Raw genomic sequence first — 27,400 nt, forward strand, 5'->3', positions numbered from 1 at the left:
GTGCAACAAAAGAATCTGAAATAACCCTTCAATGGGACATCTCTTTTCCATCCCCAGGCATAGGAATGGAACCCCCGCCCCTCAAAAAAAAAAAAAACACAGCTGCACATACCATTTTGGAAAAGTCAAATTCAGGAACAGAAGCAGCACCTTTAAGGCAAAAGCTTTCCATAGGAAGAGGCAAATGGCAATAGTTTTAAGCTACAGTGAAGGCACTTGCAAAACAATTAATCCAGCCTACAACAACAAGCACTACAGCAGGAGTGAAAATTTCCAACAATTTCTATCCCTAGCAACAAATTCTAGCTCTTTCATTCAGATTATGTAGAACGGTTAAAATCCTACAGTGTTGGACCAGCTGGATCTAGACATTTTACACTTCTAAAGAAAGGCCGGATAAGGCCAACGGCAAGACATTTATGAAACATGAGTCTTTTCCTGTTATTTCCTCATCCACAACCAAGGTCACAGGTCACCTATTTTCACATCTATAAGCAGTAAACAAGTGGGTGAAAAGAGAACTTCATCAAACTGTTCTTCATTTGCAGCAAGGAGCCTGGGTTTGTAGTCTGGTTAAACTCAGTTTAAAATTTGCTAAAAAAAGAAACGTGTTCTATCAGTACAAAGTATTTCATTTAGGACTGAAATTTACTTCCAGGGTTTATTTTTTTAATTACATGGGGATGTATGGCAGGGCCCAGCGATCATCTAGTTCGAAAACCTACAGTCTAAGTTCCAACTTGTGGAAACAGAGCGATATAAATACATGCAACTAGGCACGCACTTCATACACATATCCGTGAGGGGGAAGTATCCCGGAGTACAGCCCCTTGGAGGATCGGCTTCTATTGGATCCCATCCCCGAAAAGGCATGATCCCTAATGTTAGACGGACCGGGAGGGTCGGCCGAGGGTAAGGGGAGAGGTCTCCGGGGAGAGCCGTCTCCAGCGATCGTACAGACAAGTAACTTCCCCCCCACAGACGGGCACCACACAAGGGTAAAGTTCAACGAGACTTTATAGGCAATTCTCTAAGTACGATGGAATGGTACAAGGAGGTCTGGACTCAGGGGTCCCCTCGATTCTGGTCTCTGGTTTGGGAAAAAGGGTAGCGGGACAGTCTTGTTACCAAAAAGGTGGAAATAGCTCTCAATCCTCGAGCTCGGCGTTCTAGATGATCGGGCCGCGGCGGAGCCAGCAGGTCCCGAGATGGACGAAGGAAACGACGGTCCGCGGCGGAGCCAGCAGGTCCCGATGAGATGATGGTTGCAAACGTTCCGCGGCCACGCCAGCAGGTCCCGACGACGATGAAGGATCGGAAGGTTACGAAGGTTGTGGCAGCGCCAGCAGGCAAGACAAAGGTGCACAAGGCAGAGCTACGGCAGCGCCGGTAGTCCGTCAAGGATGAGTTCTTCTTTGCGTCTCTCGACTCCAAGATACAACTGCCCTCCTGCTCTGGAACTGCCCCAGTTATAGGGCTGATGTTCTTTGATGTCCGGACCCTCGCACCTGGAGGTCGGGAGGTCCGGGATGAGGGTGTCCCGACACCCAGCAGGGGGGTGGAGCCAGCGCCCGGGGAGGCGATGGCCGGGCGGCACTTGGCGGGGGAGAGCCATCGACACCTCTTTCTCCCATTGACTTGCCAAGTAGCCCGCTCACCTCCTGGGTGGATGGTGGTGCCGGGATGTCTGAGGCCTGGCTAGGCCCAGGGTTGAGGTCGATCGGGGGCCAGGCGGCCTCGTGGTGGAGTGTCCAAGATGGCGTCCTGGATGGGCGCGCGGGCCAGCAGTGGATCGGGCCCACGAGGTCGATATGTTCGAAGGCAGGGGTCCCTGAGGGGACGGAGGACGTGCAATGGTGGTGTGTGGTACTTGCGTGACCGGGCTCGGGCCTGGTCGGGCCGGGGGAGAGCGGCCCTTCATGTGGCCTGTCCAACATGCGTCCCCCCCAGCTGAAGGCGGGGAGAGTTACCCATCCTCTTGGGGACTCTCCTCGTCGAGGCGGAAAAACCGGGACAGGCCATCCGCGTTGGTGTGATCTGGCCCAGGCCGGTGTTCAACAGTGAAGTCCATCCCTTGTAGGGAGATGGACCAACGTAGTAACTTCGGGTTTTCCTCCCGCATCTGCATCAGCCACTGCAGGGGTCGGTGGTCGGTCTGCACCCGAAAGTGTGTGCCAAAGAGGTAGGGCCGGAGCTTCTTGAGGGCCCATACCACAGCGAAGGCCTCCCTCTCTATGGTGCTCCATCGTTGTTCTCGTGGTAGGAGTCGTCTGCTGATGAAGGCCACTGGCTGATCCAGGCCTTCGGTGTTCACTTGAGACAGGACTGCCCCAATGCCATGGTCGGAGGCATCCGTCTGGACGACGAACTCCCTGCTGTAGTCGGGGGCCTGGAGCACAGGGGCGGAACACATGGCGGCTTTCAATTGTTCGAATGCTGTTTGACAATCTGCGGTCCAGTTGACTTTCTTGGGTTGATTTTTGGACGTGAGTTCTGTGAGGGGCCCCACTATAGTACCATAGTCTTTCACAAACCTTCGGTAATAGCCCGTGAGGCCCAGGAAGGCTCGTACCTCGGTCTGGGTGATGGGGGGCTGCCAGGACTGGATGGCGGCAATTTTGAGCTGCAGAGGGGCCACCAGGCCGCTTCCCACCTGGTGTCCGAGGTAGGTTACAGACCCTTGACCAATTTGACATTTGCTGGCCTTGATCGTGAGGCCAGCTCGCTGAAGGGCTTGTAGCACTGCTTGGAGGTGGTGGAGGTGCTCGGGCCAATGGTGGCTGTATACAGCGATGTCGTCTAGGTAGGCGGCGCTGAACCCTTCGAGCCCCGCCAGGACTTGATTGACGAGCCGCTGAAATGTTGCGGGAGCATTCTTCATGCCGAAGGGCATGACCTTGAAATGGTAATGGCCATCGGGGGTGGAAAAGGCAGAACGTTCTTGGGCCCGGGGTGTGAGGCCGATTTGCCAGTAGCCCGCCGTCAGGTCGAAAATACTGAGGTAGCGGGCAGCTCCCATGCGGTCAATTAGTTCATCTGCCCGGGGGATGGGATGTGCGTCTGTTCGGGTGACCGCATTCAAGCCCCGGTAGTCAACGCAGAACCGGAGTTCCGGTGTGGTGCCTGGGGCGGCCGCTTTGGGGACCAGTACTACAGGGCTGGCCCAGGGGCTGTCTGAGGGCTCGATGACCCCGAGCGTGAGCATTTTTGCTACCTCTTCCTGGACGCAGGCCCGTACCCGATCTGGCACGCGGTAGGCCCGGTGGCGGATAGGGGGGCTGTCCCCCGTGTCCACATCGTGCACACACCAGGAAGTGACACCTGGGGTGAGGGAGAACAGGCTGGCGAACTGTGATAGGAGGACTCGACACTCCTGGCGTTGCTCTCGGGTGAGGGCCTCTGAGAGTCGGACCCCATCCACGGAGCCGTCTTTCTCCCGAGTCCGTAGGAGGTCAGGGAGGGGCTCGGAGTCTTCTTCAGCCCCATTGTCTGTGGCCATCAGGAGGCTGAGTTCGGAACGCACAAAGTGGGGCTTCAGTCTGTTAGCGTGGAGGACCCGGAGGGGGTTCCGGGAAGATTCCATGTCGATGAGATAGGTGGCAGGACCCTTGCGCTCGACTACTTTGAAGGGCCCCGTCCACTTGTCTTGCAGGGCGCAGGGTTCGGTGGGGGACATCACCCATACCTGTTGCCCAGGTTCAAATTCGATGGAGGAGGCATTCCGGTCATACCACTTGTTCATGTCCTCTTGACTGGCCTCTAGGTTGGCTTTTGCCAGCTCTCTGAACCGCCGGGTCTGGTTGCGGAGGGTTAGGAGGTACCGGAAGACATCTGGTGGGTTCTTGAGAGGGGGCATCTCCCAGCCTTCCTTGACTAGGCTGAGCGGCCCCCGTACTGGGTGTCCATACAGCAGTTCAAACGGGCTGAAGCCCAGGGACTTCTGGGGGACCTCTCGATATGCGAAGAGGAGGCACGGCAGCAGCACATCCCACTGGCGACGGAGGGGCTCTTCCAACCCCCCGATCATCCCTTTGAGCGTGCGGTTGAACCGCTCAACGAGTCCGTTTCCTTGAGGGTGATAGGGGGTCGTGAATCGGTAGGTAACCCCGCACTGTTGCCAGAGGGACTTCATATATTTAGAAATAAAGTTCGTGCCTCTGTCGCTGACGACTTCTCGGGGGAAGCCCACACGGGAGAAGATCCCCATTAGAGCCCGGCCGACTACCGGGGCTGTCACAGTTCGCAGGGGGACAGCCTCGGGGTAGCGGGTGGCGTGGTCCACTAGCACCAGGATGAATCGATGGCCTTGTTTTGTACGCGGGTCCAGGGGCCCCACGATGTCGATCCCGACCCTCTCGAACGGGGTGGTGACCACGGGAAAAGGTTGCAGGGGGGCTTTTAGTTTGCGGCCGCTCTTTCCACTGGCTTGGCACGTGGGGCAAGATCGGCAATGCTGGTGTACATCGTTCCTCATTTTGGGCCAGAAGAAGTGGGTCACCAGACGACTGTAGGTTTTATCTTGACCCAGGTGTCCCGCCAGGGGGACGTCGTGGGCCAGGTTTAGCAGAAAGTCTCTAAAACGGAGGGGCACCACTAGTACTCGGCTGGCCCCCAGCTCCGCGATTCTTTGCTCACTGTACAGCAGATCATTGTCCCAGTAGATCCAGTGTGTTCCGGAGGTATCCCCTGCGCTTTGGGCGAGTGCTTGCTGGCGGAGTCCCTCGAGGGAGGGACAGGTCTTCTGTTCTTGGCGAAATTGTTCTTGCGTGGGCCCCCCCTCTTGAGGCCACTGGTCGAGGTTAGCGAGGTTTGGAGGTTGAGCTGGTTCTGGGGGGACGTCACGGTCGGTGGTTTCAGCCGGGGCGACCGGAGGCGGCGGCGCCGGCCATTCGGGTTCCTCTGGGCGGGGGTTGGCACGGGCGGCCATGGACCGGGTGGTGACACACGCCCAGTCCGGGACGCCTAACATCCCCAGGTGTTCTCTTCGTTCTACGGCTGCCCACGGAGAGCTTTCAAGGTCATTCCCCAGGAGGCAGTCTACGGGGGCATCGTCTCGGACCGTTACCTTCAACATGCCGGTGACCCCTCCCCATTCGAAGGGGACGCAGGCCATCCGGCACAGACTTTCCGAGTTATCGGCGGAACGTACAGGGCAGAGAATGTTTGGTAGATACTGTTCTGGGGTCACCAGGTGACAGCGGACGGCTGTTACACTGGCCCCGGTGTCACGAAGGGCTTCGGCCCGGCGTCCATTGATGCTCACCCATTGGCTGTACTTCTGGGTGTTAGCGGGTAGGGGGACCCGCGGGACCATGTCTTTCCCCCCTAAGCAGGCTAGAGCCATGGCGGCTGGCTCCCACTCTTGATGTTCCTGTTCATATTCCTCTTGTTCCTCTGAGATCTGTTCCTCCCCCAGAGCAGCAGCGGCTACTTGGCGGGGTCTTGGGCTCTGGTACTGGGGGCAGTTTGGGTCGTTTGCATAGTGGCCGACTCGTTGGCATCGATGGCACGTAACATTGGCTCGGTATCCCGGTCGCGCCGGGGTGCTGCCCCGGTTGGCCGGGGGGGTGGTGCTGGTAGCGGGGGCGACCGGGGCGTTGTCTCTTCCTCGTCCTTGGCCCCCTCCTCCTCCTCGGGGACGGTGCTGACCATTGTTGTTCCGGTTCTGTTCGTAGGACCCATTCCGGCCCACTCTGGTGATTTCCCACCGGTCAGCTTCGGCTGCGAGCTGCCGGGGATCCGTTAACTTGCTGTCGAGGAGGTGCTGGCGGAGTTCAATGAAGCAATTGTTCGACAGGTGCTCCCATACCATAAGATTGAACAGTTGTTCGTAGGTTGTGACCTTGCTTCCTTTGATCCAGCCCTCGAAGGCTCGGCTAAAATAGTTTACATAGTCCACCCAAGTTGTACCCGGGATGCGGGTGCAGTCTCGGAACCTCTGACGGTACATCTCGGGTGTGAGGCCATAGCGAGTGAGGAGTGCAGCTTTCATATGGTCATAGGAGGTCATCTGGTGGTCCGGGAGCTGTAGCAGGGCGTCGCGGCCCTCATTGAGGAATCTCCCCCATAGACCGGCTCCCCAATCGCTTCTATCGATCCGGTGTGCAGTCATAGCGATTTCATAGGCCTTAAACCATTGCTGGATGTCGTCCTCTCGGAAGTATTCTCGAACGACATCCTTGGGGATGTGTACCTTTTTCTCTGTTGCCCCTGGGGTGTGGGGTTGCTCGGACACCCCTACTTCTTTATTCTGCTTGCGTAGGTCGATCTCAGCTAGTTTTCGCTCGTGTTCATATGCCAGTCTCTTTTCCTCGAGCTCCCTTTGTCTCTGTTTCTCCTCTCTTTCTTCTCGGAGACGCAGGTGCTCTAAGTTGATTTTTTGTTCGGCCAACTTAAGTTCAATGTCCATTTTGAGCCGGGCCATTTCCAGCTCGTGTAGTCTGGTTTTTTCTCGTTCCTGGATCTCGTCTTGCGAGAGACCCGTTCTTCGCTCTTCAGGGGCCGTGGTGGTTTTTGCTGCGATGCTTTGATCAGGGGTTCCGGCAGCCCCGGTTTCTGCCCAAGATTCCAGGGCATGCTTAAAATCGTCTTTGGTACTTAGTCCGGTGGTAGCGATACCTAGTTCGATGCAGAATTGTTTTAGTTCACGATGGCTGTACTCGTCCAATTTCTCCATCTGGAATTTCTCGGTTGCTCCGCTTTCTTTAGTCGTCATCGTGATTTCGTCGTGGGGTAAGCTACTCTCTGTACGATTTTGCGGTGATTCGGATCGCGCCGCTGGCCACCAATGTTAGACGGACCGGGAGGGTCGGCCGAGGGTAAGGGGAGAGGTCTCCGGGGAGAGCCGTCTCCAGCGATCGTACAGACAAGTAACTTCCCCCCCACAGACGGACACCACACAAGGGTAAAGTTCAACGAGACTTTATAGGCAATTCTCTAAGTACGATGGAATGGTACAAGGAGGTCTGGACTCAGGGGTCCCCTCGATTCTGGTCTCTGGTTTGGGAAAAAGGGTAGCGGGACAGTCTTGTTACCAAAAAGGTGGAAATAGCTCTCAATCCTCGAGCTCGGCGTTCTAGATGATCGGGCCGCGGCGGAGCCAGCAGGTCCCGAGATGGACGAAGGAAACGACGGTCCGCGGCGGAGCCAGCAGGTCCCGATGAGATGATGGTTGCAAACGGTCCGCGGCCACGCCAGCAGGTCCCGACGACGATGAAGGATCGGAAGGTTACGAAGGTTGTGGCAGCGCCAGCAGGCAAGACAAAGGTGCACAAGGCAGAGCTACGGCAGCGCCGGTAGTCCGTCAAGGATGAGTTCTTCTTTGCGTCTCTCGACTCCAAGATACAACTGCCCTCCTGCTCTGGAGCTGCCCCAGTTATAGGGCTGATGTTCTTTGATGTCCGGACCCTCGCACCTGGAGGTCGGGAGGTCCGGGATGAGGGTGTCCCGACACCCAGCAGGGGGGTGGAGCCAGCGCCCGGGGAGGCGATGGCCGGGCTGCACTTGGCGGGGGAGAGCCATCGACACCTCTTTCTCCCATTGACTTGCCAAGTAGCCCGCTCACCTCCTGGGTGGATGGTGGTGCCGGGATGTCTGAGGCCTGGCTAGGCCCAGGGTTGAGGTCGATCGGGGGCCAGGCGGCCTCGTGGTGGAGTGTCCAAGATGGCGTCCTGGATGGGCGCGCGGGCCAGCAGTGGATCGGGCCCACGAGGTCGATATGTTCGAAGGCAGGGGTCCCTGAGGGGACGGAGGACGTGCAATGGTGGTGTGTGGTACTTGCGTGACCGGGCTCGGGCCTGGTCGGGCCGGGGGAGAGCGGCCCTTCATGTGGCCTGTCCAACACCTAACATATAAGAAGATTGTTATTAATTCGCCTGACCTCTTAGGGGCACTGAGAGAGGCCTGTGAGACCGACATCGGGTTACTAGAAGATGACGATTTGGTGGAAACCGTGCAAAGACCGAGTGAAGTGCCAATTAGGGCAAGATTTAGGCTAGTCCAATTGCAGATCCTCCACAGGTCCTACTTCACTAATGCACTCATGTATAAACTGGGAGTATTAAACACAGATAGATGTATCCGGAGCTGTGGCAGTAAAGGTACTTTCTTTCATATCCTATGGGAATGCCTTCTCATACACTGTTACTGGGTGAAGGTAGCATGGCTCATGTCAGAGCTCCTGGGACAAGAAATTCCTATAGATGCCAGGTGACGCATACTGTGTGCAACAGGGGAGCAAACATGGCCGAAATACCAGAAACTCTGGCTAATGGTGGCTGTAATGGTGGCCAAGAGAAATACGGCCCGGACGTGGGGGGGCAGTTCTGCCGCCAAGCGTGGATCAGTGGAAAACTGACTTGGACTGGTGCTGTACAGCAGAAAAAGTTGTATATGAAAGCAGGGGCTGTCCCAAGAAATGGGAGAAAGTGTGGCATCATTGGGTAGCTTATAGGGACCTGTAAAGTAATAGGAGGGGAGGGGGTATGGGTGGGGAGCGGACCGGCCACCAGATGGTGCAAGAACTCTCGTAAAAGACCGTTTAATACTGCAAGTCTGGCGATCTAGTGAATTGATTGTTCATGACATGAAACGGTGTTGAATGAGGTCAACCATTCTCTTTGACTACCGTACTGCACTTTGTTTTTTATTATGTTCAAAAAAAGATTTGTTAAACACTTTTTTTTTAAAGTTGTGGCCCTATTTCCAACTTATCTTTTTAGAAGGGTGCATTTATTTCCCCATATCTGGTCGGCTGGTTATACAATCCTCCACTCGACCAGACTTCAAAACCAACACTTGACAGTACACATAGCTATTAATTCTTCACAAGCCAAGTCATAAAATTACAATGATTGTGCATGAGTGTTGTCATTTTTGGGAAGACAAACAGTCTTAATCTCCAGGCTGAATATAAAAATCTTGATACAGCAAATAAAATCAGCTCATTTGTATCAGTTTTTAAAATCCTGAATGCATTTTTGTGCAGTCTTATGGCAAGACTGAAACAAGTAGGTAATAGCCATTTCCTACTAATGTTGTGGTATGCATAACAAAGAAAAAGCAAGTGAGCCTCATTTTTAGTGTGATAATTATGAATAGCCTCTGTTTCAGAGCAGTAGTCCATGTGTTTCGGAAGCTATTTATTGGAAGAGCCCCCAACTTGAATTTCATACATAGTGTTTTGCTTTCACAGGCTCAATTTTGTCACGGTAGGATTCAAATAACTTACTTTTAATCAAGACAAACTTCCCCCCTTAAGTTCCCTTTAATGACTCCCTCGGCCATTTATCATGGACAGGAGACCAATAACTTGCCTTGACAAGTGCCATTGGTTGAATAGTGACTGTTACCGAAGTTTCCCAGACCTCCTTTAAATTCAGTTGCTAAAACCAAGATTTTATATGGAGAAAACAAGAGCGGTCACAATTAGTGTCCAAAACCTCCCATAACCTGCAGCTTTAAGATTAACAAATACCACATACAGATGGTCTTGGCGCAAGAAGACAGTCTTTACAACAAAACAGCAGAGCAAAATATTTGATCTATAGTACTTATTTTCGCTCTAAATGAAGGTAGGATAAAAACCAAGATACTTGCATACAATCCTCGACCCTCATCAGGCCCGGTTTGCAAAAAATCTTCTGAAAATTGACTATCCGACTGATGGGTCTGTAATTCCAGGGCAGTTTGTCTCATCTTATTTATATACTGGAATTATTTCTGCCTCTTTCCAAGAGTCAGGGATATTAGCACCAGATCCGATTGAAGTAGAAAGAAGGTAGATTAAAGGAGTCCCAGATCCCATGCGATATAGGTCCCCTGGAATTTCAATCAGGGCCTGGGGCTTTGCCCTTTTTGTGGAATTTCTAGCTTGCAGAGTTTCATCTAATGTAAAGAGGGAGATGAGGCCAGATGCGAGCTCAACAATAAGGCTACTCTTTAATTAGTTACTCGAACTTGCTAAATGATTCCCGCCACGTAGAGAGTATAAATTTGAAAAATGTTCGACCCAAGCCTGCGCCTCTATGAAGTGTTTGTCAGACCTATCCAGCCTTAACGTGCCATATGTTAAAATATGTCAAAATTATCTATCATTGTCAGCAGACAGAAGATCCCTCCACATTGAATCCTCCCAATCTCTTTTATTGATATCTTGCACCCTTGTGCAACTCCTTCTGCAGTCAACTCTGCCTGCATGATCATGGCTCCTATTAGCTTAAAGTAGTTTTTGTTTTTCTACACTTTGTCACACCAAGGTGTTGCATTTGAATCTGTAGATCAAATTAAGGATTCTTTACAATAGATATCCCCCTCAATGGTGGGTATCTAAAAATAGAGATTTGAGATGATAGCATCTTCAAGTTGCTCAAGAATTGTGACTAACAGCTTGTGTATGTTTGCTAAAACAGTTATACTCTTCGCAATGCTTGGCCATTTGACAGATCTTTTTGAGTAAATTGTAAGAAGGTCATTGCCGTTGGCAGGAGCGGTCAGATCTTTCAGAAGCAATCTGCTCAGAGAAAAACAGTGTCTTGTGGTTGTTGTCATTTCTTCTGGCAACTTCCATATCTTGCTTATTTGTCCAGAGGCGAACATCCAAAAGGATATAATCAGTCCTGCTGGTGCTTCTACTTCTTTCGTCGGTATGAGCAGTGCCCCATCTGATAGACAGTAATCATTACAGGCACGTAATTCATGTCACAAGGTAAAAGTGGTTGCCCCACTCCTCTTCCTGGCCGGAAAGGGTACTTTGAGCTAGTTAGCTCGAATGTCACATTGAAATCATCTGCAAGATGAGTGGATGATAACCATCACAGTGCTCTATATGTGAATCTAAAGCTTGTCAAATAGGAGACTCTCTATTAAGCATAACATAGCAGTTATAAACATTAAATAATCTCAGCAATGGACCAGATGTAGTCAGAAAAAGTAGACCTAGAGTATCAGACAATCTGTGATCTAGGTACTTTACCTTACAGTCCAGCGAGTTCTTAATCCATTCCGTAAGACCTCCAAAGGGGCATCCAGCAACTAAAGGCCTGGCATCAATGCTATAGTTCACATATCCTGTCCTATGGACAGCAGACACTGACAAAGTATCATGGAAGATGCAAATGTAATGTTTAACTATACATTCTCTTGATATTGGCTCACCTAGTTTAGAATTCAAGCCTACAACATTCCCAGGAAGTATAGCAATGTGAGCATAAACATGAGTCATACTGTGTAGAACCAACGAGATTTACTATATCTAGACCGGCATCCACTGGTCTATCTCGAATGTGCCCAGACAATGCAGAGGGATCCCCTTCATCTACCTCAATACAAAAATGCATAGAGAGGTATGAAGTTCTGTTGCATTTAAATCCTGCAATGGCTCATTTTGCAAAAGGGAAATCAGAGCAGGCAGACAATCCAGGTTTGTCAATCCAGATTCCCTTTGTGTGTTAGGAAAATCAATGCAGAGCATAAGATTTCGCTTAGGCAAAAGAGATCTATCCTGAGCCAATGGAGGAATAAGATTTGTAATGTATGGGGGCGAGAGGGTAGCTTACACTGTATTTGACAGCAGTTAATAGAAGTGGGTTTTACGTCAAGAGCCTGCAGGCCACTAACCAAGTCTTCATTTTCCAAGGAGAGAGCTGTATAAATCAAATGGCCCCTTGGGTCTAGAGTGGCGTAGTGCATGAACAATGTCAGAGCGTATTATTGAATAGTCTAGTGTGTCTAATCCAATGTATAATTGTAGGTTTTTGTTTTTTTAAGTCAGTGCCCTCCCTATTGCTTTCTGGGAGTTTTGGGATTCTGATCATGTATACATGTGATCTCTTCCCTATTCCGGAGTGAAGGGTGGTGGATCATCAATGGTTCTCTACATGTTTGTTGGGTCCCAGTGGACTTGTTTGTGAATATGGCTAACATTGAAGCGCTAAAAGGGGAACTTTTATGTAGTCAGCGTCTAATTTGGCTAAAAATCAGTCAGACCTTGGGAGGCTATCACCCCACTATGTGGTGTAGTTTTTGCAATCACCATTGCATCTCTTATCCCACATGTCCATCCTATTAAGTGCTGGAAGATGTTTTGACTTTGTCCCTTCTAGCTCATTAAGTATGTGCTACTGTACCATTTGGGGGTAAAGCCTTTTTTCTTGCCTATTCATTGCTGGCACATAGCCACCGATCAAGACTTCGAGTTTCCCTTCACTCACCAGTAATTTATTTTTTAAATATGTGATTTCTTTAGCAAGTATAACAGTTGCAAGTGTCCCAAGATCAGTTGGGCAGGAGCTCTCTGCTGTCTTCTTCATGGTGTATGGAGCGCTGCTGCATTCTGTCAGAGTAGCGCTAGGTGGATTTAAGGCCATTAGGAGGGAAAATTGGTCGCTGCATGCTGCTCCACATAAATAACAATGCAGTGTGATATTTGGGGGATTTTAAGACTGCGGTCTGAGTAGTGCATTGTGGCAGCGAACTGACCTTGCGTCCTCTTAGCCGAGCTGAGGAAGTGAGAAATTTAAAAAAACAATTGTAGTAACTTTAGGGACTGCTTTCCCCTCACACTTCCCCCTCTTAATTTAGAATCAGCCCAACTTCTTCATTTAAGCCATCAATAGAAAGGCACTGAGAAAAGGCAAGGAGAATGGTATGGGCAAGACCATGGTCAAGAAGGAGGCTGCTGTAGTGACCTGTTCAGCCCTGACTGAGGATTAGGAGCCACAAATCACCCCAACCAGAGGACCCCAGAAAATTTACTAGCATCTGAAGAGCATTAGGTATCCCTGGGTCACTGTCTCTTCAAGACCACGTGTGAGGCACTTTAGGACAGAAGATCGCTTCCCCTCCAGGGCTACATCTGAAGATCTCACCAGAGAGAAGCGCTTCAGCATCCACAAAGGGGGCGGGGGAACTCCAGTCGTGCAGGTCCTGCTGGTGTAGATAAGACCTATTTACAGGCTGGACGGCCCTAGGGGATCTTGCCGGCCATATACTTTTGACTTTAATAAGAGCTGTAGCAGTACTTCTAAGACTGACTACTTGTGGGGCTTTACCTGAATGTGTCATAGTGAATGGGGAATAATCATCACTACCGCTAGTAAAAGGGGTGAGGGACTCAGGAACCTGCTTGTTAAAACACTAACTAGAGCCATGACCTCCGGGAACTGTGTGTATTGCTTGTAAATGTTTTATTTTACTTCGTGTTGATATATAAATACTACTTTTTCCCATAAAATTAAGTATGCGACTAAACAATCCTGTATTGTTGCTGCAGAAAGCATTTTGAGTTGTGAGCCTGGGATCACCCTGCGACCCGCGCTACCACTGAGAGTCATGTGATGAAGGGGTTCTGGCCCCAGAACATCGGAAGTAAAAGGCTTCAGCCTTCACAGCTGGGCTCAGAGCATTATGTGTCAAATACAATCATTATGGACAAAGAGCAAGCAAATGTCTACTCACTAGGACCAGAGCTGATACTTTCAATTATCAACCATATTGTCACATGAATATTACACAAACATACCCGTTTACTCACACCTTTGATATCCTAGCAGTATATGAAACGTTCATACATCTGCCAGAGAAGGCTTAATGTTCCTTGAACAGCCAAGGGAGCCAAAAAATCCTATAAAAAAAACTTCAATGTAGGCAGGGTATAACTCTTCAATAACTCAGTATTTTGCTTCTTCCCATACACCTCAAATCATACTCATGGTACTCTCCGCAGTGATATCAGTAAAAACTGACCCACTTACTCGCCTGCATTCCTGTTTCACGTTTAAAAGATCCGAGCAGCCATCAAAACTAAAGGCATGCCTGAATGCCCAAGAGGCTATATCTGACAGCCACTCATTCACAGACCACCCTACCTTCTACCTTGATTTTAGATTACTCTTGCAGAAGCCACTCGCAATTGGGAACACACTCATGATGGAGACATGACAACATATTAAGTCTCGCTTTGAAGAGGTAACCATTGCTTTGATAGCAAGCATGGCACTTCCAAAATCTAAGAAGACAATTGCAATAGAGTATTCAGGTTGTGACAAATTTGGGATGGAGGAGGAAGGAGTTGATGGAAACCTTTGGATCCATAAAGCTCTCCATAAATAAGGTAGCAGACCACATCTTGAGAAGTGGGCTATTCTTACAGTTTTGTAAGGCAATATCCCGTGCCACAGGCACAATTCTACACTCTATGTCAGGATGAAAAGGACAATGGTTTGCCTCATCAGAGCCTTTCTTCGGTACTCTAGACATTTATATTGGTGTTCTAGACATTTGTCCTGGAGACATGTCTGTAAACACAAATCAGAACATAAAAATAATAATAACAATTATATTAGACAAATAAAAAAAAGATAGATCAGCTCGTCATGGAGCGACATATCCATATTTCTGCCTTGTGCAGCCCAATTCTGGCCCTTTTCAATTAGTGAAAAGGAAAGTTGTAACACTCCTCTTACCTGTGTTCAGCTGGGATCTCATGCCCAGTTCTGTAAATGTGAGACAATAGTGCTGTTCGGCTAGCGTACGGGCATCCGCAAGTACACTGGAATGTTTTCCCACAGCAACTAGCATGCCGCTTCAAATCACCTTCTGTGCTGTAAGAGTTATCACACTTCTCACACTTGTGCTTCTTTTCAGCATGCATTTTCATAAAGTGCTACAAGTGAAAGGAAAGAATTATACTACAAAGAAAGTTTTATGTTGAATTAAAAAGTTTTTGAAGTGGTGCATGTGATCTACTAACTAAGGGCCTGAATTAGAGTTTGTTGGGCAGGTTACTACAGCACAACTCTTATAACAAGTGCCATAGGATAGGACGCAATTGTAATAAGGCATGCACGTAATATCCATCAAGTTTGTAACCATCAGTCAAACTCTAAATTAAAAGTTCTTCCTTACAATACATTTATAAAGTAAAGTTTCCCTTGAAGACTGGTATTTATTTCAAGCCTACACACATTCATTTAAGCTACTTGTAAGGTGCTAAATACACAGAGTAACACATTGTGAAAATATACATATTCAAAGTTTGTCTGTGCTTCCATTCTGCAGAAGAATTCTGCAAAAAGTTGTAGCGAGAACTTCGTGTGTATATTGCCACAAAGAATTAATTGGTTTCACTATTCAGTTGAGGTATTGAAGTCTGAACACACGCTATGCCATTTCCAGAAAGCTTTTCTGCATTATTACTTTCTACGTTACTGTTGTAACACAGCCAAGTAGCTACATCCTAGTCTCAAATACTATGAAGCAAAATGACACATTTTTTGATAGTTCTCTCTATATATAGGCCGCAACTCTACCTGCTGAAACTGTGGTTATTTTCAAGCATACTATCTGACCTTGCCATTCACTGATGTACATTTGAAAACTTTATTTACATGAAAAAACTTTACATAAGTGTTTACATACTGGAGAAGTACAACAAAAGTGCAAATATACTTAAACGTGTGTGCTTGTGATCTATTACGTTTAGCTTCATGTTAAAGCACAAACAGAAGGAGTTCAAACTCATATTATATCGAATTCAAGTGAAACCCGTGAGTTAATATTCATAACTTGCAGGCTTGAAAATTCCGAAACCATAGACTTTATCCTGGAGACCTGGGGAATTACTACTGTAGTCAGATTTCCATCTAATTAGCTAATTAGAGCAGGTTCTTTAAATAATGTACTTATCAAAACACACTAAGTTTATCACTTCTCTTGGTTTGTTAAGCCCCATACTCATCATGAAAGGTCTCTTTGCAGTCAGTGGCTCACTGTTAGCTTAACACTGAAGAGAAGCGTTGTAAAACCTCACTTCCACAGACAAGACGAGCTTATTCTGCAGCAAAGTCTTTCCTAAGAACACACCATTGACTAAAACATTTTTTTCTATTGACTTAAATACACAAAATACGGTTTCCATTTAAAATGATCGGTTTGAAATTAGATCTTTTTCAAACTAAATTAACTGAATTAAACATGCAATACTAAAAACGTAGTGGGCAATGTGCATCATGGTAAAAAAAAAAAAAAACTGCAGAGTTTTGGTAACCTTTTTGGTTTAGTGGTTTATTAGCATGTAGCCAGTAACACTCAATAGCATTACTGGGTAAAAATACACAGTTGCCGGTCATGTTTAGTGCAGAAAAAAACTTGCCTGCAAAAATAAAACAAAAGAGCCACACTAATGGATCATTCTTTGTTATTTCAACAGTGCAGATCTACATACCTGTTTCACGAGAGAAAATTGGGAAAAGGGCCTGTTCGGCCCTCTAGGGCATCCTTCAATGGGGCAACAATACAAACGCTGGGAATGAGGTTTGAAAACTTTCCTCACGGTTGGATTTATCAGGCCTTCCTGAAAAAAAATTAAGTAATTGATTAAATTTGATTTTTTCAGCAGACCTTTAACATTTACCAACATACGAAATTCGCGCAGATGCAAATAGTTCAATAAACATTCTTGTGCCCATGAAATGATTTAACGAGCTAATTAAAATTAAAGAAAACACACACACAGAACATAAAACAAAAAAAAAAACGAATACTAAAATTAAAAAGTTATGAACCTACTATTCTGAAGAGTCATTGTAACTTTGAACTTTTCGAATAGCTTTCATGAAGTCTAAATAGTCTAAAGGATAACACAAATTGAGGAAACCCCTCCACATTCGCTCACATTTACAGATGACTTTTCTTTAGTATCACTGCTCCCAATTTTGAATATCCACCGATGGTACAATGTTAATACTCTGAGACCTAAAATATACCTTTGGGAGTTTCCACCCCGACTTTAGTGTCCATTTAAATCAGGCAAAGTAAACTCAATCATCTAGACAATATGCCTCTCTCAAGTTCAGTCAGTCTCTCAAAGTTCACTGCATCATTCTTCTGCACTCTCACCCCTCATGTTAACATTATTATAAGACATAGGATTCTGTAAGTCTGTATATTCGCCTGTCTTAAATGTCTTTATAATGGGCGACTTGTGACGCACTCAGTCGCCGATTATAAAGATGGTGTCCGAACTTGACTAAAAGTTATAACAGATGGGATAACTGTATTATAGATACACAGGATTCTGTTATCCATGTATTTAATTCAATATTTGCATTTGCTTAAATAAATTATTACAAGGAGACATCAATCCTAAAATATCATAAAACCAGGAAAGTGCAGATGACAGGAGCACAGTGAAATGCTCACTCATAGTGATAGTGACTAAAAGGGCTGCAATAAATCAAGGTGCATGCGCCCCTTCCAAAACATTATAAGGTATTTTAAGTCACCTTGTAGTTCTAAAACCTTAAAAAGAAACTCGGCCTTCAGCCTTATTTCTCTAAATGGCCATGGAACTCTTCCATGGCTTGCAATATCTTTTTAATGTTTCAGAGGGGGTACTTTATCCCATATCTTAATGTACTAATGCTGCTTCCAGAGTACGCACTAAATACCCAAGGAATTTAGGCCCCTATATTCCATGCTTTAACTATGAGCCACTTTTGACCTGTAACCATAATTATTTATTTTTATCTATGGGTACGTTTTCCTGATTCCCCCATAAAATGTTTACATCCTGAAACCGATATGTTAGATCTATACTTTGACACCTAATTAACTAGTTGCAGACAGCTCATCAGTTTTTCAAGATAGCCATTATCTTCCTACAGTCCCAACTTCCAAATTAAAGCTGGCCCACAAAGGCAAATGGTCTGTATGCTGGTGGGCGCCCTATGAACTGTTTCTGCATACTTCTCAACTCACCATTTGGGAGTGGGTCATCGTTGTCTACTTTGGACTTAACTGCGTATATCTGGGAACAGTACTGCAGAATTGTTATATATATATATATATATATATAGACACACACAGGTTTGGCGTGCTTAAGCCGTCTTCCACGGCGGGCTCTCGACGGGGAACGCCAACCCCTATAAATCAGCACACTCCTGGTTACAGCACTTCATCAATCGAAAAACCAGAGTCGGAGCCCAAATCAGATGCGGTGTTGTCAAGGTTTATTCGGCAAAGGAAACACCCAACGCGTTTCGTGATCCACTGACCACTTTCTCACGGGTGGAGTTTACCTGGGTCAACCTTCATTTAAAGCAACATACTGTTTTGGGTTTTACACACGTGATCATAGACATGGAAAAAATAGTGATAAACAAATTATAGCTATGTCGACAATTTAAAAGACATTGTTTTCAAGTGAAATTTTGTATCACATCCAGGATTATTGGATACATGTACGGTCCATAATAATGGTGTGCAATTCACTGAATATTGCACGATTTAAACCCGTTTTCAAACTGAAACGAGGTAATTTCATGTGCGCCAAGATAGGCCAGCCCCATTATACAGTACCATGTTACACATTCACATCAGTACTTGTGATGGGGTATTTAGAGGTCGTGTTGCCCCAGTGGGCAATTCAGTCCATTCCATGACAGACAGGGTTTTCAATGAGCTCCAAGTGGACAATAATTGAGACCATATTCCTGGAAAAAAAATGAAAAAGGGAATAGCTATAGATGATAGTGGTTACATTTGGATCAGTGCACAGTTAAAACCAATCAATTAAAAGCTTTTGAAATTGTTACCAAAGAAGCAGCAGCATTACAGTTTCACATAATTTAGTCACAATCATTTACGTATTCAGATGGATTGCGAGTTCTTCCCCCAAGTTATGACCTGTTGGTTGCAAAGTGTTGTACATAATGATATATTTAGATTCCAGTTTCCGCAAATCTAACCACCTGTTACCTCCCCTTTCGTTGCTGTCAATGCTGTCCAGAACACAAAATTTCATGACATTTGGGTTTTTATTGTGTGCATCAGAGAAATGCCTCGCTACAGGGTATTGCTGATTTTCATTTCTTATTGCCCTTTGGTGTTCCAAGATTCTAAGTTTAGCCTGTTTTGTAGTGCACCCTATATAAAACTTATTGCAGGGGCACTCAAGGGCATAAACAACATACTCCGTAGTGCAAGTTAGGTGTTTTGTGATTTTGTGGGCCTCTCTTTCCATTGACAATTTTATTGACTTGCGGTTGTTGCTATATTTGCAGGCTTTACATTTGTGACAGGGGAAGAATCCTTGGATAGGATTGATTTTCTTTTGGTCTTTTATGAGTGTACTGCTCAATATGTCTTTCATTGATCTCGCCTTTTTAAAGGTCTGTGAGGGATTTTCATGGATCACATCCTTCACATCCGGATCAAGTTTTAGAGTTTCCCAATATTTAGTCAAAGATTTACGTAGTTTCCATGATTGATTACTGTAGGTAGTGATGAAGCGTACCTTATCATCAACCGTACGTTGCTTAGGGACCAGTAAGTCTTCTCTATCCATAGGATTCTTCCCCTGTCACAAATGTAAAGCCTGCAAATATAGCAACAACCGCAAGTCAATAAAATTGTACCTTTGCAACCAACAGGTCATAACTTGGGGGAAGAACTCGCAATCCATCTGAATACGTAAATGATTGTGACTAAATTATGTGAAACTGTAATGCTGCTGCTTCTTTGGTAACAATTTCAAAAGCTTTTAATTGATTGGTTTTAACTGTGCACTGATCCAAATGTAACCACTATCATCTATAGCTATTCCCTTTTTCATTTTTTTTCCAGGAATATGGTCTCAATTATTGTCCACTTGGAGCTCATTGAAAACCCTGTCTGTCATGGAATGGACTGAATTGCCCACTGGGGCAACACGACCTCTAAATACCCCATCACAAGTACTGATGTGAATGTGTAACATGGTACTGTATAATGGGGCTGGCCTATCTTGGCGCACATGAAATTACCTCGTTTCAGTTTGAAAACGGGTTTAAATCGTGCAATATTCAGTGAATTGCACACCATTATTATGGACCGTACATGTATCCAATAATCCTGGATGTGATACAAAATTTCACTTGAAAACAATGTCTTTTAAATTGTCGACATAGCTATAATTTGTTTATCACTATTTTTTCCATGTCTATGATCACGTGTGTAAAACCCAAAACAGTATGTTGCTTTAAATGAAGGTTGACCCAGGTAAACTCCACCCGTGAGAAAGTGGTCAGTGGATCACGAAACGCGTTGGGTGTTTCCTTTGCCGAATAAACCTTGACAACACCGCATCTGATTTGGGCTCCGACTCTGGTTTTTCGATTGATGAAGTGCTGTAACCAGGAGTGTGCTGATATATATATATATTTTTTTTTTTTTTTTTTTTTACTGAGACACTTCGTTAGGTCACTTTTTAGAGATACAAGTTAATCAAATCATACAAGATTCATGTCTTTTATTCTCAATGCCACTTCGCATTATCATAAAAAGGTACATATGGATACAGATGTTTTTTTGCAAATAACTTCTGCATTTTTTTTTATAAAGCACCTATCATGGCTTAATGGCATCAGAGAGTCTTACAACAGACCAAACTTTGTTACAAATGTTTTAAGACACAGACTAAGGGCCTGATTAAGATTTTGGCAGTGTGGGGCGGCAGGCCACCACCCCCACCCGCACAGCTAAACTTGACCACCGGCTGCCACACCCGATTACAAATTCTCGTTGTATGGCGGACAGTCCTTTTGCGTTTCTACGGCAGTGCCTTTCAAATCTGCACCGCAATGGGAAAGCTAAAGCCCTTTCCTTCACAGCATGGACTGTTAAGTCCATGCCATTCAGGAAAGAAGGTGCATATACACAAAGGGGCGCACCATGAGCCACCCTGCATGCACCAACGAGCTCAGAGGCAACAGGGGGCCCTGCAGGGTCCCCTTTGTTTCCTCACCGCCAGAATTTCATTGTGTGAACACTGCCATGAAATCTTGACATTGAAGAAAACTCGTAATATGCTTGGCGGTGCCACAGCGGCACCACCAGCATATTGCACACCTATGACTGCCGAACTCGTAATCAGGCACTAAGTGATTTGCCCAGAATCACAGCAAGTGGAGTCAAAACCAGGATTTGAACCTGGTTCCACATTTTTCAAGGTCGGCAGCTCTAGCCACAAGGTCATCATATCCAAGCATCTGCATGTCAAAAAACACACCATCAGACAATGTGGCTGAATTATAATGTTACATTTACTGAAAAAAGTGTTAAAAAAGTAAAAATTAATTAAAAGATAATCGCCATGGAGGGGCAAGGATCAATGGATGGGTATGGATCAATGGCAGTCATCTTTGAATGAGTTAGTAATGTCTGAACAAACCCATTCAAATATGGCAGAGGATGATATGTGTGCATTGACAGTGGCCATCTCTGAATGGGTATGTTCAGACATTACAAATGCATTTCTTGGTGCCAGCTGCGCATTCATGGGCAGCCAATTTGAAATGGTAAAAACCCATTTAAAGATGGATGCCTGACTGTGGTACAAAAGGGGGTGGTGATGGACGTCCATCACCACCCCCTTTTGTACCGACTATGGTACACCAGGCAAAAAAAAATGTACTGTATAGAGTCATGGGAGCAAGGACGGGACAGGGGTGGGGCAGCAAAAGCAACATAAGAACTAGGACATGGTATGGGGTGATGGGAGTTAAGCAAACGCAGCAAAACGTGGAGCATAAGAAATCACCAACACTCCACTGAACTGCATAAATTAAATTTAAAAAATATAATTTCGCTGAATGCAAGCAATATAAGTATTAAAAGGACATAAGTGAACGAATCATAGCACGGAGACCAAAAACGCTTTTAAGTATGACAAAGAATAGGGGCGGTAAGCCATCACATCAAAAGAAGACGACTGAAATAAACAAACCACCCAAGAGAAAGCAGGCCGAGTTATGTCTTTACAAAAAGAATGCCCAACTCTGAAAGAGTAATGTTCAATGAGAGTGAACGCAACTCTTAATCGTGAAAATGTCTATCAATAGTAAAAGTGTGCAGGCATTGAACTGCTTTCAAATCTTAGGGACATTTAAGTGGAGAATAAGGAAGTGGCTAGACATCCTACCAAGATGGAGAGGTGGCCCAAGTGAGCTCTGCACGTGCTCTGCCTGGGGAATGGCCCCATGATAAATAGAGACTGACCCCGACAGTGTAGACAAACAGATGGGGAAGAGACTGCTTTCCAGCAAAAGAACATCTGTAATGTGAACACCTGTACGTGAACCGCGGCACTATGAATCTTCTCCGCACAGTCAAAAAGTACTCTTCCAGGACTATTCCCACTACTGTGGCGGCAAGGAAGAAGCCGGGGATTCATTTAGTTCCTGGACTTACGAAAACAAATACAGATTTTGCAGTGTAGTCTCTAGTCCTTGACCCTCTGCCGCCCGCCCCCCCCCCACCTACACCACCAGCACTGACACCTGTCAGCACAGCCCCTAGGGTGCCAGAGGGTTTGTGTGCTGTAGCACAAACTGCACTGCTGACTAGAGTGGTCCCAATCTTTAGGAGTGAAGTAGGGATGGTACACTGGAGAGAGGAGGCCAAAGAGAGAGATGGAACTTCAAATCTTGATGTTACTGCTGAACTCCCTCCCGTTCCCACCTCAGGGAAATGAATTAAATGATCTGTCTATGGAGGAAGCCAAGAGATGTCTAGAAATCATTGGGACACTGATCCTTAAACTAGCATGGAAGGAGAGGTTCAATTTGACACATGTTGTGCAATGAAAGAGTGTGCCTCCCCTCCAAGGAGATCAAAACCCAATGAGCTTGCAATCCTATGAGAAAATATGCTTCAAATGCCACCAAATTGCATGCAAAAGGGCCTGCTTTGATAGCTACCCACAGTGGGGGTGCAGAAACAGGCGATGTGAGGAGACGTGCTCCTGGAAGGAGGACAGAACCATGATAAAGTGTTAGCCGGGGTCTCATCAAGTCAGAATTGCAGGGTAGCCAGGCAGCATTATCAAGAGAAGTAATAAATGATATGTTAAAGACCTCTGCAGAGGGATACAAGAACTGCTCACCAATCTATATCCTACACTGGAAGATGTAAGAAAAGAGGATTTGGTGTGGGTCACAAATTTTGGAGGTGGAGAATAGGATGAACCACCAAGAAAGGCCTGGTTCAACAACATTGCAAGCCATTTCCTCATTCTGGGAGAGAATCTGAGACTCGAAATGAGAGGAATTGGAAAACTGCCCGAGAAGGAAATAGATTTGCATGAGTGCGCTGAAAGAAGGCGCAGGAGGGCCGGATCTAGAATATTTTGCATTATGCATATTCACTTTGCTGCTGGATGAAGGCCATACAGAGGTACAGCTTCACATAGAACACAGTAGGGCCACAGCAACATATACATGATCAAAGTCCAAGAACTGCCCTCACTAAATTGCACTACTTCAAGGAGAAGGAAGAAGTGGCAGGAGCATCTCTGCACGGTGTTGAGCATATTACCGCCATGTCTACACGTAAGCCTTGTAACATCATATTATGATAGTCTCATACAGCATCTGTGTTACTTAAAAGTGTTACATTGTGCCTCCTATTTTTGTACTTCTTTTCGTGTACATTTGGTCACCACAATGTTTCTCTATACATGTGTATTAATTTTCAGACATGACGACTTAATTTATTTTCCCTCTTGCATTTATATTATGATTACACCATATCGCTACTGTATCCACCTCAGATGTAGTAAAACTGTCAAATTTAATCAAGAAATACTGAAAACTAAAATCTAATAGAAAAAACATTGGGAAAAAAAGAGGAAGGAGAAGTACTGAGGGTGGCAAGAAGTCTGAAGCACGACAGCTTAAAAGACTATACATGCACACCCTCCCCTAATTCTATGGTTATGATAAGAGAAGGCTATCATTCAAACATAGTACAGACTCGAGGAGGGAATCATTTGCTGAAAGTGGGCTTAATCTTATAGTACAGTGTTTGTATAGGATAATAAAATGTGTTTCTTTAAAGACAGAGGAGAGGCAGAGACAGTCATAAAATTTCAACTACAGAAAAATGTACATAAGGGAAGAGATCCTAATGATTAACAAATGAATCGAGGCAGGTAGGCCCGAGTTACAAGGGTATTTTGAGAGAACACGCTCAGAGTAATAAATTCTACTTGAAGGGGATAAGAGAACACAAACACATAAGGGCTGAGACAAGTGACTAGGCTGAAAAATCCCACACAAGAACAGGAAAGGCTTAGGACATTTAAACTGTCTATGTAAAGTATATTAAAGGGCTCAGGAGAATAGGTTTTATTTAAAGAAGTGGAAGTGTGGTTGATGGAGGAAAGGGTTATTAATTTATATCACATTAGTATGTAGATAAAATATATAGTGGCAGGCACCCTACAGTGCAGTTGGGATTGGATAGTCTTTTGTTAGCCCACATGGGTGATGGCTGACATATGGAATCTTACAAGCACATTGGGAGGTATATCCCCTTGCACTTTGGGTGTTTCTTACAAAGTGGATTACCTGTTTTATGGGGTTTTAATTTTTTTTAAGGGGGGGATGCAAAGGCTTACGTTTTGCAGGTAATTATGTAATGTTCTGCAACATTCTGCGAACATTTGTTTACTTTGGAGCTTAATTGAAGCTTTTTCAAAGGAAATGAAAGACATACTGATGCACTCTTAAATGCTATTCCTTTTAAGCCATTCTAGCCTGGTTTTGGTCATCCATCGTGAAGGGAATCAAATCTCCTATGATGAGACTGGCAGTGTAGAACTAACTTCTAATCCATCACTCGGACATTATTTGTCTCTAGGATAGGAGGTTATCTCACAGTGGTCAGCTTGCGATAAAGCACAGGCATTACATACACATTTATTATTCTTATGCGCATTACAAGCTTAATGGTGTAGCACAAAAGAATCAAAAACAGACCCTGCCCGTATTGTAGACTAAGGTCCTGTAAGAGGGTTCTTGGGTTCAAAAGCAGGTGACGACAAGTAGTATTAGAGCCAAATACACATAGGAACTTTTCAGATTTCTCTATGTTATCAACCATTTAACCCCAATTTTTTTTTTATATAGGATTTCAAAATTGTTTAGATAGAAAAGACATTACATATATTAAAATATATACAATTTCAGTGAAGATTGGGGTCCCACACACACCGCACACATCAGAACTCAATCCACAGCCATATCCTTTCCACTATCTCTCATTCAAGGTTCCTTTCACACATCCATACGTCACATACAAAAAGGTACATCAATGCCTATAAGTGCAATCAAGATGGACAATATTGCATTGACAAAATCACAAGGCGAGCAGAAAAGGAATGAAAAAGTCATCTAAATCAGATTAAATTCTACCGCCAACAGGAAATATGCCAACGCGCGTTTCGGTGTAAGGCCCGGGTCAGGCCGCACCTTCGTCAGAGCGAGGAGGTACCACGGAGTGGAGGACACACAACTTTGTGGTCACCACCGACCAGAGGACGGCAGGAGGGGCTTAAAAATGGACTCCAGTTTCAGACTTCAATAGGGGGCCAATGGGGGTCAAATTTTCAAAGTTTCTTTGAGGCAGCTCACATTCTCTGCGAGTAGTCCCGGAGTGGGGCGAAATCTATATGGGTCTCTGAATTTATAAGGAGGCACCCGCAGATCGTTTCCAAGGTCAACAAAGTTAAGCCATAAGAAATAGCCTTAAAGGCAGCGGCTATCCGGGAAGAATTATACAGTGGTGATTAGACCAGCTTAGCGTGATGGAGATTCCTTCCAGTTCTAAATCAAGAAATTGAAACATTTAGACACGGCAGCCCGGCCGTGGAGAGGAGCACCATCACCAGCTGGGGAAGAAATGAAATCACCAGTTAGCTGAGGCTGAGGAGTGGAACTATTCAATACCGTTTGCACAGCGTTCTATATGCTAATTAGCCTGCCTGTAAGCTCCGTCACCTACTACAGGATTTTAAAAGCGCAATGAATGAAAAATATACATTTGAACTTACTAATGTAAACACTGACTCGCATGAAGGACTTCTGATCCCATCAGGCATTAAGAGAGCTTGCACAGAGGATACGCCCACCAAGGGGCCTAACAAACAAATAAAGCCGGAAATTGAATCAATGCGAGGCTCGAATGCAATTTTTCCAGCAACCCATGAAGAAGAGGCCATCAGCCTTGAAACGCGTCGGCAAGAGGCAAAATTAATGGTGGAGCAGAAAGGCAGGCTAAATTCTGAAACCCGAAAGGGAGAACACTGTTGTGTGCCCGCTCATAGCTCTGTGGCACTTTGGTGTATTACCTACTGGCGGTCGCCAGTAGGTATATATAGTTAGGATTTTTTCTCTATGGGACTTTTGAAAATTCTATGTCTAATAACTTTGGCGTTTGTGGACGGAATCGGCTGAAATTTCCAGGAAAATGGCACATTTTGTTTCTGAGCAGCCTCTGAAAATTTGGGGGTGTTTCGTCAAGGGGGGGCTGAGAAAAAAGGGGGGTCCCAAAACGCGTTTTTAACATTGAGTTTTCCATAGGGCGGTTGGACTCACTTTTAGCTCGAACGGCTGAATGGATTTGCACGAAACTTGGCAAAATTGTAGGGACTGTTAGCCCGATGTGCCTTTGCTAGGTCTCAATATATGTGCTTCAGTGGATTTTGAGAAATTAACGTTTAAATCAAGATATATATCTGTAACAGCGCTCCGGGCAGCGCTCCGGTTCGCGAACTTTTCGCGTATCGGAACTTTGCGAAGCGAAGCTGATTGGCTCTCCGGTGTCTGTCAACATTCTAAACAGTCCGGTGCGGCCGCCATCTTGTCTCTCGGTAGGATCGAGAGACAAGAGGAGGCCAAAACAAAGGGGGAAATGAAGGAAAGGGGGCAAGGTAGACCCCTTCTGACCCCCTAGGATTGATGAGGGGGATATTATAGAGCCACGCCGGGCCCAAAAAAAAAAAAAAAATCCCGATTTTTTCGCCGTAGAGACGCGTCTTGGTTCGCGAACCGGGCAGCTAACCGGGCAGCTAACCGGGAAGCTAACCGGCAGTGTAACCCAAAAAAAAAAAAAAAAAAAATCAGATTTTTTCGCCGTAGAGACGCGTCTTGGTACGCGAACCGGGCAGCTAACCGGGAAGCTAACCGGCAGTGTAACGGGAGTCTGAGGAGTAGCTGATTGGCTGTCAATATTGTAAACAGTCCGGAGCGGCCGCCATCTTGTCTCTCGGTAGGATCGAGAGACAAGAGGAGGCCAAAACAAAGGGGGAAATGAAGGAAAGAGGGCAAGGTAGACCCGTTCTGACCCCCTAGGATTGATGAGGGGGATATTATAAAGCCACGTGGGGCCAAAAAAAAACAAACAAAAAAATCCGATTTTTTTCGCCGTAGAGACGCGTCTTGGTACGCGAACTGGGCAGCTAACCGGGCAGCTACCGGGAAGCTAATCGGCAGTGTAACGGGAGTCTGAGGAGAAGCTGATTGGCTGTTATCATTGTAAACAGTCTGGAGCGGCCGCCATCTTGTCTCTCTGTGGGATCGAG

General features: G+C 46.0%; 1 protein-coding gene across 1 annotated transcript in view; it reads right to left on the minus strand.

The window, feature by feature from the left end:
* The window catches only part of ATMIN (ATM interactor), a 45,465-nt gene that overhangs the window by 6,079 nt on the left and 11,986 nt on the right, over positions 1–27,400 (minus strand). The window contains exons 2-3 of the mRNA XM_086945090.1: positions 16,223–16,351; positions 14,463–14,662 (exon numbers count right to left, since the gene is read on the minus strand). Of these exons, the coding sequence (XP_086801216.1) occupies positions 14,463–14,662; positions 16,223–16,351 (329 nt within the window). The remainder of the gene's footprint in view (positions 1–14,462; positions 14,663–16,222; positions 16,352–27,400) is intronic.

The sequence above is a fragment of the Lissotriton vulgaris genome, chromosome 12, assembly GCF_964263255.1.
Source record: "Lissotriton vulgaris chromosome 12, aLisVul1.2, whole genome shotgun sequence".
Lineage (NCBI taxonomy): Eukaryota > Metazoa > Chordata > Amphibia > Caudata > Salamandridae > Lissotriton > Lissotriton vulgaris.